The 14,530-nt window shown below is 43.0% G+C and overlaps 1 protein-coding gene across 5 annotated transcripts in view; it reads right to left on the reverse strand.

Annotated features, from left to right (window-relative positions):
• Positions 1 to 2,927: 2,927 nt before the first annotated feature.
• Positions 2,928 to 14,530, reverse strand: part of lrrc3ca (leucine rich repeat containing 3Ca) — a 177,647-nt gene continuing 166,044 nt past the window's right edge. For all 5 annotated transcript variants that reach the window (XM_059638764.1, XM_048560807.2, XM_048560809.2 and 2 more), the window contains 4 exons: positions 12,364 to 12,494; positions 8,490 to 8,664; positions 6,090 to 6,163; positions 2,928 to 4,396 (listed from right to left, as the gene is read on the reverse strand). In XM_059638764.1, the coding sequence (XP_059494747.1) occupies positions 4,172 to 4,396; positions 6,090 to 6,163; positions 8,490 to 8,664; positions 12,364 to 12,494 (605 nt within the window). In that variant the 3' untranslated portion in view covers positions 2,928 to 4,171. The remainder of the gene's footprint in view (positions 4,397 to 6,089; positions 6,164 to 8,489; positions 8,665 to 12,363; positions 12,495 to 14,530) is intronic.

Genomic DNA, 14,530 nt, shown 5'->3' on the forward strand with positions numbered 1-14,530 from the left:
TCCTGTAGTTTCTCCAAGTCTTTTTTTTGTTCTTCCTTTTCTAGTACCTATTCAATTTCAGTTGATATAATGTTATACCTTCTACTACCAGCCAGCCTAACCATATTTACCAGGGCTTCTTAGAGCTAAAGGGATCAACGGGATGAAAACAAGAATGGCGAATTCAGTTAGATGATCATTCATGATGATATTGAATCCTGGAGCAGGCTATAAAGCCTATTCCTGCTCCTATTTCTAAATTTACCAGAGATTTAGATGAGATTAGATTTCCTACAGTGTGGAAACAGGCCCTTTGGCCCAACAAGTCCACACTGCCCCTTAGAGCATCCCACCCAGATCCATCCCCCTATAACCCACACACCCCTGAACACTATGGGACAAATTAGCATGGCCAATCCACCTAGCTGCACATCTTTGGACTGTGGGAGGAAACCGGAGCACCCGGAGGAAACCCATGCAGACACGGGGAGAATGTGCAAACTCCGCACAGACAGTTGCCCGAGGCTGGGATCAATCCCAGGTCCTTGGTGCTGTGAGGCTGCAGTGCAAGCCAGTGTGCCGCCCTGCTGCTGAGCATCAGCCTTGCTTCAACAGCACTTCCCAGCCCCCTCAACCCACTCCTGTCACCTTCATGTGGGCTGACAAAGCAATATAAACCTACCATTTCTTTACAACAGCTGAAAGAACTGCAAATGCTGTAATTCAGAAACAAAAACAGAAATTACTGGAAAAGCTCAGTAGGTCTGGCAGCAGCCGTGGAGAGAAATCAGAGTTGAGTGACCCTTCCTCAGAATTTTATTGTTGTTGACCAGAACTCTGGAACACTCATGGAGCAACAATGTCAGTAAATAACTCCAGTGGTTCAAGGAGAATGACCCACTTGTTGTCCTTTCAGGGAAACTAGGGATTGGCAATAGATGGGAAGAATTTTCCCCTTGCTGGAGAAAGCAACAAGGAGGGGAAATAATTAGCCAGGTTTGTCCCGAGAGATATTCAACCCCTTCTCATGACCTTGATGATTAAATGCTGAACAACAAGATTTGTAGACAATTTTTCCAATTTGTCAGTGATTAAGACCCTTTAAATGGTCAATTAATGGTTACTTAAGGGCCTTAAACTGTACTACCTCCTACCTGCCTAGTGGGTATTTCCGGTATATCCTATATTTATTTCATTTTGCTACATCTGCAGTATTTTGTTTTTGCCTTCAATATGGAATCTATCTGCTTTTCACCTTTTAGCTGTCAGCCCCTCCCTATTCTTGTTTGTCATGGGGAAACACTCCATGAAGTTGGAATAAGTCAAATACTTCTTGATATGTCTATTTTTCTCACCATTGCTACCACCAGTCCCACCACCGCACAGCCAAGTAGAAAATCCTGTCCTTTCCTCCACTGTGGCTCATTTGTTCTCAGTTCATTATATGAAATATTTGCTTTTATTACTTTCTCGACATCAATTTAAAACATTTGCACATGATGCAAATGTTTCATTTTTCAATTCATGGTCCCACTGTTATGGGATTTGGTGATTTTTATGACTCGTACATTGGAAATAAAGCCCTGTTGTTCCCAGAATCTTCCCAAAGTTAGAGTCACAGAAGTCTACAGCACACTCTCAGGATTCTTCAGTTTGCCTGTCTTTGAGATTTAGCTTGACAGAAAGCATGGAGCAGATTTCTGTACTTTAGAAAGATTATTATGCATCATAAATAAATTAAACCGGTAAACAATTATTATTTGTCAACATATAACTCGCACTCCCTACACTCATGTAGAAAGTTATACATACAAATAAAACCATCGGTGTCATGGGCAAAGGATACAACTGGTCAGGCCATTCATTGGTCCCCACCAACAGAATTCACTGGGATGATCATTTTGGCTTGTAAGATCCTGCTGCTCCTCAATGTCCAGGTACTTCCACTTGTTGTAGAAGGCACAGAGCAACCTGTTCATAACTTATGAAGTCTCTGATGTTTTTCTTGGTTCAAAACCACAGCATATAACAACTGATGATGGAAAATAAAGTGGCTTTCTTCATACTTGAGGAATTTTTTTTGCCGCAGAAGAAAGAATAGTACTCTCCCATCTGGAGGTTCAATTGCTTCTTATCAAACATCTACACCTACAAGGGCAGCACGGTGGCTCAGTGGTTAGCACTGCAGCCTCACAGCGCCAGGGACCCGGGTTCAATTCCAGCCTCGGGCGACTGTCTGTGTGGAGTTTGCACGTTCTCCCCGTGTCTGCGTGGGTTTGCTCCGGTTTCCTCCCACAGTCCAAAGATGTGCAGGCTAGGTGGATTGGCTGTGCTAAATTGCCCGTAGTGCTCAGGGGTGTGTGGGTTATGGAGGGTGGACCTTGGGATGCTTCAAGGGGTGGTGTGGACTTGTTGGGCCGAAGGGCCTGTTTCCACACTGTAGGAAATCTAATCTAATCGTGTAGTTGTTTGCAGAAGGCTTTTCTCATCAACATCTGATCACCATTCCCCAGACCAATCAGCAACATCTTCCAAGCTGAATGTCCATTCTGGCTCCAGCTCATCTGCAGTCCTTCCCCACCTCACAGCTTGAATAAGCAGTCCAGTATATAATATTTAGAATAGCGGCAGGTACATTTCTTTTATAAGAATGTGAAAAGTATTTCTAAACTTATATGTTTAAAAAGTGTTATTTTGCCATTTCATAATGGGATTTTCAAGATCACAAAACGGAGTATAATGAAAAAAGTCTTTACATCATGGTTTCAACACAGTAAGATTTTTCATTTATTGCTTGTTTTAGGAAAAAGCTTATAAATGCATAAAATATCAAATGTAAATGCACAAAAATAATTCAGAGATAATGTGAACTGCAGATGCTGGAGAATCCAAGATAACAAAGTGTGAAGCTGGATGAACGCAGCAGGCCAAGCAGCTTTTGTGCTGCTGAGATGCTGTTTGGCCTGCTGTGTTCATCCAGCTTCACACTTCGTTATCATACAAAAATAACTGTTCACTGTCACAGTCTGTTTGTGTGGTGTTCTTTCTCCAACTTATAGTATCAACATAGTTTTTTTTCCCTATCTATTCATGGGTCTGTAAGCATCATTGGCAAGGCCAGAATTTATTAACCAGCCCTAACTGCCCTAAAGCAGGAAACAATGAGAGACCTTTTTGAATACAACTGAGGGTCTTGTTAGGCCCTACTAAAGGAAAATTAAGAGTCAAAGTATTCCAACAGTCAGCAACACTGCAAAGCTAGCATAGCAGTTTCTGGTCTGAATGTTATTTGGGAAGTGGGACCTTTGGCCACCTATAGTCTCCCAACTCACCACTCTGACTCTACCTCCTGCCTCCATCCTCTACACTCCTGCCTTCAAGCATCAAAATGAGGAGCAAGCCAGCTCTCACTTCGCTGACTTGTCCTCAGCCAATTATTGACCATCATGTGGCTTTTGTTGGAGATGATCTCCTACCTCCAAAAGCTGCTGGCCAATCGTCTGGCCTTTGTGGCTACAGCTGGCAGTCCCTGACACTGAGGACCAATGAAGCATGAGAGGGGATTACCTGGTAACCAATCATTACCCTTTGCCTTTTTCTCATGCAGTATGAATTATTGCTCACCTTGAAATGTGACGTTCTTGCATTTGTTCTGAAAATATTCACTATATGTTTCTTTTCTATAGCAATACCAATGGCAAATTAGTCTGATATTCCAATAAATATCTTGGAAAATTAATCCAAAATGTTCTTGTCCAGAGATTGGGACACTCGGTATCACTGGGGGTAACTGAGGTGAATATTTTTGTGTTTTTAAGGAGAAAGCATATGGGAGAGGGAAGGGAATAAGAGCCAATTAGTTACATGAAGAAGTATGCTGGAGAGGGAGCTTTGATTGGCATATAATCCCCAGGACAGGCTCTGAGCCTTCATCTGTGATCTGCTTTATTTCTTCCAGATAGCTAGTTCTATTTGCCTTTTGGGGACTGCTGTACTGTTGTGTATCTTTCTGAGCAATGGAAAAAGATTCTGACCATTTATAATATCTCAGTACAGATAAAGTCTATGAGATACACTGAGATTGTTGCTTTGAAGTATGCATTTATGAGGGGACATAAAATACTTCGGAATCTGAGCCTTACATCAATAATTTAAAAAAAAACACAAATCCATGTATCATCCCTCTCTGGGTTCACTCTTGATAATTGCTCAGTGCTTCGAGACCGTACAAAGCAATGGACAGTTCACACAGATTCGTTTCTCTCATCTTTTGAACAGCTTCTCTCTCCATGTGAATTCCAATTTCATTCAGGATCTGTGCAGTTATTCCAAATGCAGCCTCTGACAAAACTCTAGTATCCACTTCTAGGTTCTGACCCACCTGGCTATCTCCCAGATTCTTGCTGATGTTGGTGACCTTCAGAAACAAATTTAAAAAACAAACAAATGAAAGGATTGCACCTTTCCAGTTCTTTTTTCATTTGCTGCCAACATATAGGCCAGCTACATTGTCCATCACTGATTAGTTGCAATGAGCTGCCACTTTGAACCACTGCAATCCACGCGGTACCCACAGAGCCATCTAGTTTCAACCCCTATAGCTTTTGTAGTAATTGATTTGATACAACTGAGTTTCCTGCATTTCAGACTCAACTACCTTGCTGTGGGTCTACTGATACAGTCCAGCTAAGGACAGCAGAATAGACAGTTCATGATGGTGTTATGGGCACCATTACTGAGAGTTGCTTTTACCCTGTGAGAGGTTTCAAGTACAGGAGCAGGGGATTTTTTTTGTAGTTATACAGGGCCTTAGGGAGACCACACCTCGAATATTGTGTGCAGTTTAGGTCTCCTTTTCTGAGGAAGGACGCTCTTGCTCTCGAGGGAGTGCAGCGAAGGTTTACCAGGCTGATTCCGAGGATGGCGGGTCTGACGTATGAAGAGAGATTGAGTCGGTTGGGATTGTTTTCACTACAGTTCAGACAAATGAGGGAAGATCTCACAGAGTGTTATAAAATTCTAATAGGTCTGGACAGGGTAGATGCAGGGAGGATGTTCCCAATGGATGGGTGTGTCCAGAACCAGGGGTCACAGTCTGAGGATTCAGGGTAAATGATTGAGGATGGAGATGAGGAGACATTTCTTCACCCAAAGAGTGGTGAGCCTGTGGAATTCATTACCATAGGAAGTAGTTGATGCCAAAACATTGAATGTATTCAGGAGGCAACTAGATATAGCACTTGGAGTGAATGGGATCAAAGGTTATGGGGAGAAAGCAGGATTAGGCTACTGAGTTGGATGATCAGCCAGGATTGTGATGAATGGTGGAGCAGTTTCGAAGGGCCGAATGGGCCCCACATTCTATGTTTCTATGTAATTCAGAATTACTAATTCAATTAGTTGAGGTTTGAATCTGTGCCCTCGGAGCATGAACCATTCAAGCAAGGCAGTCCAGCAGAGACAGCACTGTAGGTATGAAGGATGCAGCCTTATGTCTTTATTGTGTTGAATGTAACCATAGCCAGATACCAAATGGCGGCTCAGATCTTGCTGCCAGCAACAGCTGCTGTCATTTCCTCCATTCAATACTTCAGCACGTCAGAACTTTGCACTGCTTGTCTCAAAAGGTAGCTCTGCTGACAGAGACAGTACAGCACACATCCTCCCTATCTCCAAATCTTTTCTAAGTTTCTGCAGTTAATTTATCCAAGTATTGCTTCTCCTTATGAATTGTCTTTCATTTAATTCACTCCCACATTTTCATTATTCCCAAAATAGTTCACTATATTATTCTTATTTTCCTTTGAATTCACCTCTAAATATGTAGGTTCCAACTAGAATTTATTCATGATTTTTATTTATCTCAAGTTCATTAATTGTTTGAGTCTAATTTAGTGCGTGTTCTAGTATCAATTTTTCCAATATCCATCCACCCATTCTAATCTGAAAAATTCATATTTCCCCTTTCAATTTACTCAGATGCATTAATTACTCACTGCTTTATTAATTCACAAGAGTTCAATATTTCCAATTTACTCCATTTGGTGGTTTGGCTTAGTCCAAATATAATTACTTGACACTTATTTTCACAGTCTCAGCTCACTTCTTACCAGGGCAAGTTGCTGAGGTAGAATCTGCATCTTCAAACTCTCTGCTAACAACTGCAGTGTTGCTAACGGCAGATCTGAAGAACAGAAAAAGATATTTGCAAAGATCCGAAAGTAACAACACCCTGAAATCCTGAGACTACTTCTTAGAATGTCTGTAATTGTGATTTGGCATTTTAAGTGCTTCCACACTAACTTTTAGAGGAGGTTTTGTCAAGAGCCTGAAGTAATGCCATTACTACCATCAAGCCATCAACAAGATGTGGTGCAGCACCTCATTAAGACTTCTCAAACAGCCCAGCTCTCTAACACCCAGAAAGGCAAACGCAATAGATACATGCAAATACCAGCACCTGTAAGTTACCCTCCAAAACACAGATCATCCTGAGTTGGAAATATATTGCTGTTCCTTCACAAATGTGGAACTCTCTTCCGAACAGCTTAATGCCAACTGACTGCAGTGGTTCAAGCATCATCTCAACATCACCTTCTCAAGGGCAATTAGGGCCAACTAAGAAGTGTTGGCTCAGCCAGCAATACCCACATCCTCGGAACAAATTAAAAAATGATTCAGAACAAAAAAGAAGCGACCTTTATTCACTCATTGGACGTGGACATTGCTAGGTGGGGCAGCATTCATCCCTAGTTCTAGAGTCATAGAGATATACAGAACAGACACAGACCCTTCAGTCCAACTCATCCATGCCGACCAGATATCCTAAATAAATCTAGTCCCATTTGCCAACATTTAGCCCATATCTCTGTAAACCCTTCCTATTCACATACCCATCCAGATGCCTTTTAAATATTGTAATTGTACCAGCCTCCACCACTTCCTCTGGGAGTTCATTCCACACACGCACCACCTTCTGAGTAAAACAGTTGCCCCTTGGGTCCCTTTTAAATCTTTTTCCTTCTTGCCTTAAACCTATGCACTCTAGTTTTGGACTCCCTCCCCCCCCCACAACCCCAGGAAAAAGACAGTGGCTATTCACCCTATCTATCCCCTCATGATTTTGTAAACTTCTATAAGGTCAGTCCTCAGCCTGCGATACACCAGGGAAAATAGCCGTGGCTGTTCAGTCGCTCCCTATACCTCAAACCCTCCAACTCTGGCAACATCCTTGTAAATCTTTTCCGAACCCTTTCAAGTTTCACAACATCCTTCCAATAGCAGGTGAGAAGGTGGTAGTGAGCTGCCTTGTTGAACTGTTGCAGTCCATATGCAGTAGATAGACCCACAATGCCATTATGGAGGGAATTCCAGGATTTTGACCCAGCAACAGTGAGGGAATGGCAATATATTTCCACGTCAGGATGGTGAATGGCTTGGAAGGGAACTTGCAAATGGTGGTCTTCCCATATATCCACTGCATTTGTCCTTTAAGATGGTACTGGCTAGGGGATTTTACAGTGCTGTTTAAGGACCTTTAGTGAATTTCTGCAAAATATTCTTGAAATTGGACCTTCCAAATTTCAAGACTTTAACCCTAAGACGGGCTGTTCCCTGCCCAGTTGGGTGGGCTAGAGGTTTAAATTCATCCTGTAGGTGTGGGCATCACTAGCAAGGCTGCCATTAATTTCCATGCTGGAGTCCTGTGAGCACACCACACTGTGGGGCTGGTAATAATTTCACACAATTAAGAGTCTCCCTGTGGCTGCTGTTTGCAGTTAGTCCTACTAGAGCATCCACTGTCATTGTCCATCGCCCTCGTCTGTCTTATCCCATCTTTATCCACCTCAGCTCATCCCCAGCTATGTCACCTCCAGCAGCAAACCCCACGTCCTCCTACTAGACCACTCCAGCAGGAATCTGACTGGAGTCAGACCACCAATGATTGCAATGGTCAAATTGTGTCTCCAAAGAGGGGCTGTTTGAATTAGTTGGATTTTACATCAAGCATAGAATCCCCTACAGGGTGGAAGCAGGCCATTCAGCCCATCAAGCATACACTGAGCCTCCAGAGAGCATCACACCCACTACACCCCAACCCTGCATTTCCCATGGCTAATCCACCTAACATGCATACTTTTGGACTGTGGGTGGAAACTGGTGCACAGGAGGAAACCCAGACAAGGGGAGAATGTCTATGTAGAGTCTGCACATTCAACCAACACTGGAATCGAACCTGGGCTCCCTGGCATTGTTAGGCAGCAGCGCTAACCACTGAGCCACCACACTACCCTAATCAATGGCACCTCTTAATTTTATTTTTCAAAGTCAATCAGCCAGCTAGGAATGGAAACCAAATTCCTGTTCTCTGGAGTATTACACCAAGCCTCCTGTTCAATAACAAAACCATTACAATACAACTTGTCTTTATAAGAACACCATGTCCATTTGTATCATTCCAAAATAACTCAACGTAGGAAGGGGTTAACATAGGTTTGTTGGCTCCTTACCTTCCAATGCTGTAATGAGAGAGCAGACTGCAATAAGCAGTTTGTCCTCACCCACATTCCGTAGCTGATCCTCACTCCAGATGCCCAGCAGTTTCTCTGCACATTCTTTCCCTTTATCATCCAATTTATTCAAGTCTGAGAGCTTGTATTTGATTCCAGCACATGCATCACAGAGCTGGGAAACAAAACAGTGTAAATGAATGAACATGACCAGATAGCCAGAGACTTTTCCCCAGGGCAGGATTGACTGCCACAAGGGGTCATAGTTTTAAGGTGTTAGGAGGAAGGTATAGAGGAGACATCAGAGGGAGGTTCTTCACTCAGAGAGTTGTGAGCGCATGGAATAGTTTGCCAGTGGTAGTCGTGGAAGCGAAGTCATTAGTGACATTTAAGCGACTGCTGGACATGCACATGGACAGCAGTGAATTGCGGGTAATGTAGGTTAGGTTATTTTATTTTTGGATTAGGATTATTCCACGGCACAACATCGTGGGCCGAAGGGCCTGTACTGTGCTGTACTTTTCTATGTTCTATGTTCTATGACCAGCGCCCCCAACTTCTTGCTAACAAAATGATGTTTTGAATGTGGGTGAACATCCCAGAGGGATTCACAGAAATCTAAACAAACAAAAACTGAAACAAAACATGAGACAATAGCAGAAACTAAATGCTTGGCCAAAAAAAAAATGCATTGTCCTCAACTCAAACATGAACTTTAAAGAAACGATTGTTTCTTGGAAAACAGATTAAGAGGAAAGTCAGTATATGACCAGTGGCAGACATGAAGCAAACAATTCTTAAAGCTTAGTAACAATTTATTCCAGACACAAAGGACTCAGTGTGAAAGGTGAGTAACTCATTGTTAATAAAAACAATTAAGGATAGAATCCAATCAAAAATTCAGGCTTACAAAATGATGAAAAATAACGGTGAGCCAGAGGATTGGGATTTGTTTAGAAATCAGAGGCAGATGACTTAAAAGCTAATATAAAAGGAAAAAATGATTATGAAATTATTTGGCAAGAAATACAAAAACAAAGAGTAAGAGCTTTGATGCGCACACAAGAAAGAAAGAGAGTAGTAAATGTGCCTGTGGGACCCTTGGTGGATGTAACTGGGGAATTGATAACAGCGAATGGCAGATATTTTAAACCAACATTTTGTCTTCGTTTTCACAGAATGATAGTATAAACATCCCAAAGGTATCAGATAAGCAAGGTGCTAAGGGGTGAAAAGATCTTGTAGTGATCAGTATTACAAGGGACAAAGTATTCGATAAATTCATGGGACTTACTGTAGATAAGGCACCAAGACCTGACAATTTTCATTCAGGATGGAGGCATAGGTCAAAATATTCCAGGCCCCTCAACTTCTGGGAGAATTCCAGATCGTAAAACTGCTCATGTGATATCCCTGTTCAATAACAGAGCGAGCGAGAGAGAGACAGACAGAAAGAAAGAAACTATAGGTCACTTAGCCTAACATCTATCATTGAGAAAATGTTAGGGAGGGAATCGTAAACTAGGTCACATTATTACAGAATAAGGGGAAAACAGTTGTAAAGAAATTTCTCCCAAAGGGTAGTGAATGTCGAGAAGTCTCTACCCCTGAATGTCGTGGAGGCTAGATCAGCTAAAGCATTTAAAAGACAAAGTCAGTAAATTTTTAAAATATTGGGGAATTGAAGGCTTTGTGGAGTTGATATGAAAGAGGACTTGACACCTGGACAGATCAGCCACGCTCTTATAGAAGTGAGGAGTAGGCTTGAATAGCCCAATGATCTCATTTATGTTCTTCTGAAATACTCAAACATGTAAAGGTGGTGTAGAGATTTAGGGGAGATAATGCAGAGATTGAATGCTTGGAGACATTAATATCAGGGCAAAGATCAAAGTTGGAAGAATGCTGAGATCTCCACAGGTTGCAGGACCGTAGGAGTTAGGACAGTGAGGCTACAAAGGGACAAAGGATCAGAATTTTACATAAAAGATTTTGGGGAACCTGGTGCTGTTGTAGGTCAATGAACAATGAGTCGGAGGATCCTGGAGCAGGATATAGGCAGCAGAGTTTTAGATGACTTCAGATTTATGGATGGTGGAAGATGAGAGGCCATCTTGAAGATGAGTGTTCCAACAACAGACAAGTAATCCACTAATCAGAAACAAGAACAGAAATTGCCAGAGGAACTCAACACGTCTGGCAGCATCTCTGGGAAGAAAGCAGATTTGACATTTTGAGCCCAGCGACTCTTCATCAGAACTGTCAGTAGCTAGGAAAGTCTGATTGAGGTGGTTGGGGATGAAGGATGGAATCAGTCTGTACACTTATCGAATTTGATGTTGAGTCTTAGAGTGCGCAGGGTTCCTGAGCTGAAACTGAGATGTTGTTCTTCGAGTTTGTGCTGAGGCTTGCTGGAACGCTACTGCAGGCCTGTGACAGAAATGTGGGCATGGGAACACAGTGGTGTGTTGAAGTGGCAGTTAACTTGAAGCTCGGGGTTATTTTTGCAGACAGAATGTAGGTGTTCTGCATTGCAGTCACCCAGCATGCATTTCATCTCCTCAGTGTAGAAGACACACATTGGGAACTCTGCAGCCTCTGGGACTCAATATCGAGTTCAATAACGTTACAGCCTGATTCCACCCTTCCATGTTTTTTTACACACCCCCACACCTGATCTACAGTGACATGGGTTGCTTTTAGCACAGTGACTCATTCCTACGTACTTCTAGGCCCATTATTACATTATACGGGTTGCATTCATACAGTTCACCCATTTTCTCATGCTTAGCTCCTATTATCTCTTATTCACCTTTCCTTCTGTCTTGGCCTGCTATCCATCATCTCCTTAGCTACCCATCCCCTTTCATGTCTCTCTTTCTCCTTCTCTGCTCTGTCTTCACCTATCTGCTCACCTCACCCCATCCCCCCCTTAAGACAGGCTTCAGTATAAATACTAGCTTTTCCTAGCTACCAGCAGTTCTGATGAAGAGTTGTCGGACTTGAAATGTTCACTCCGCTGCCAGACCTGCTGAGTTTCTCCAGAGATTTCTGTTTCTGTTTCAGATCTCCAGCATCTGCAGTTCTTTGTTTTATTCTTTGTGTTGTAATCCAATAATCAGTACTGGCTTCTGGTCTGGATTCTACTTTTGGATCCTATGTAAATATTTCATCTGTTAACCATGTATAAGAGTTACAACAGTATGTCTCTGGTAGGTTTCCGCCCAAATCCTGACATTTAAACTATTATAGGCTTAGTAAGGACTGCCAATGCTGGAGTCAGAGAAAACACAGTGTGGAGCTGGAAGAACACAGCAGGCCAGGCAGCATCAGAGGAACAGGAAAGTGAATGTTCCAGGTCAGGACCTAACTATTATATGTGCTCCACCGTAAGTACGTATGTGTCCCTCTAGTACAGACTGGGGCTGCTCTCTGCTGATGTCACTGGTACCTCATCATACTGTTACAACCAGCTGCCAGGTAACGTTCCCCAATTTGTTACAATTCCAGATGGGACACCCCAAACTGTTAAGCTCCCAGGTAAGGAGAAGTGAACTGGTTTCTCTTGATTCTTCACCCACTCTTCCTTTAAACAAACTACGCACTGTCATTAAAGTTCAGAATGTCTAAAGGCGATCCAGGACTGTGGTCTTCAGCCATGACAATAAACATTGCATCTCCTTATACTTTCTCACGTCAAGAAGAATCTGTGAAATTATCCGGCTTTCTCCATTAAAAATTAGGAGATTAATGATTTTTGCTTAATCTGTTCCCTAATCCGGACACACATGGGAAATTGCAGCAGCAATTGAGATAAACAATGCAATGCTTGGCAACCTTTCCATTTAATATTTCCATCAAACTCTCATCTTACCATGTCACTGACAATTGAGTGAAGTTCAGGGTCTTCAATAATCTGGCATATCTGGTCCAGGAGGTGACGTTTCAAAACATTTTCTAGACACTTAAATTCATTGGAGATTTCAAGCCCCTCCTGTTCTTTCACTGAAAGAAACAGAATTGGTGTTAGAAGCAGTAAGATTCTGGAGAAGGAACATGAATGTTGTGTGGATTATTTTTACACATCGGCACAGTGGTGTTGGTGTTAACCACATGATCCATTTGACAATAATGACTGTAAAATTTTGTGAGGAGGACGTCAAAAGCAAATGATCATTTTTTTGGACAATCAGCTTTTTTTCTATTCATTTGTGGGATGTGGGTGTCATTGGCTGGCCAGCATTTCTTGCCCATCCCTAGTGGCCCCTGAGAAGGTGGTGGTGAGCTGCCTTCTTAAACAACTGCATTCCTCCTGCTGTGGTTTGAACCACAATGCTATGAGGGAGGGAATTCCAGGATTTTTACACAGCGACAGTGAAGGAATGGCGATATATTTCCAAGTCAGGATGGTGAGTGACTTGGAAAGGAGCTTGGAGGTTCCCATGTATCTGCTGCCCTTGTCTTTCCACATGGAAGTGATCGTGGGTTTGGAAGGTACTGTATGAGGATCGTTGGTGAATTTCTGCAATGTATCTTGTAGATAGTATACACTCTGCAGTGGTGGAGGGAAAGGATGCTTGTGAATGTGGTGACAATCAAAGGGCTGCTTTGTCCTGAATGGTGTCCAGCTTCTTGAGTGTTGTTGGGGCTGCACTCATCCAGGCAAGTGGGGAGTATTCCATTACATTCTTGCCTTGTGCCTTGTAAATGATGGACAGACATTGAGGAGTCAGGAGATGAGTTACTCACTGCAGTATTCCTAGCCTCTGGCCAGCTCTCATAGCCACTGTTGTTTATGTGGTTAGTCTGGTTGAGTTTCTGCTCAATGATAACCCCAGGATGTTGATAGTGGGCGATTCAGTGACGGTAATACCATTGAATGCCAAGAGATGGTGGTTAGATTGTCGCTTCTTGGTGATGGTCATAGCCTGGCATTTATGTGCGGCAAAAGTCACTTGCCACTTGTCAGCCCAAGCCTGGGTATTGTCCAGATCTTGTTGCATTTGAACACAGACAGCTTCAGTATCTGAGGAGTGCTGAACATTGTGCAACCATTGATGAAGATCCCCACTTCTGACCTTGTGACGGAGGGAAGGTCATTGATGAAGCAGCTGAAGATGTTTGGGCCAAGGAGACTACCCTGAGGAGCTGATGAAGTACTAGTCCCACAGGCAGAAAATAGTGATGCAACGAGACAAACACATACATGCACAGATACACACCCACACACAGGTACACTTACAGGCATACACACATGCATACGCACAGACACACACGGCAAATGCGCACACACATGCACAGGTATGAATGCATACACACAGGTGCACTAACAGGCATACGCTCACACATACATGCAGGAATACACAGACACACACACACACACACACACACACACACACACACAGGTACAGACATAAGCACATGCATACAAAGACACACAGCGTACACTCAGAAATACACCGACACACACACATACACACAGGCGTACATGCACAGACACACACACACACACACACGCACACAAAGGCGTACATACACAGACACACACACATGCGCACACACACACACAGGCATACATGCACAGACACACACACACACAGGCATACATGCACAGACACACACACACAGGCACACACAGGCGTACATACACAGACACACACACACACACACACACACACACGCACACACACGGAGGCGTACATACAAAGTCACACACACACAGGCGTACATACACAGACACACACACACAGGCATACGTACACACGCGCGCGCGCACACACACACAGGTGTGCATACACACACACACAGGTGTACACACACACACACACAAAAATGCACCGCCACATGCATACAAGCCACGAAGACACTTTTCAATAGGGCCACCCAGGAAGTACTCGGAACATGAACTCTGGTTGATTCTCTGGTTCATTTCCTCATTGACATCCCCCACATGCCACCCATTCCATTAAATAAATTATTTATAAGGTTCCTGAGTGAAAACAATTGCAGTTTTACTGCTAGTGATGCGGAGATTTGATCGA

The sequence above is a fragment of the Stegostoma tigrinum genome, chromosome 31 (genome assembly GCF_030684315.1).
Source record: "Stegostoma tigrinum isolate sSteTig4 chromosome 31, sSteTig4.hap1, whole genome shotgun sequence".
Lineage (NCBI taxonomy): Eukaryota > Metazoa > Chordata > Chondrichthyes > Orectolobiformes > Stegostomatidae > Stegostoma > Stegostoma tigrinum.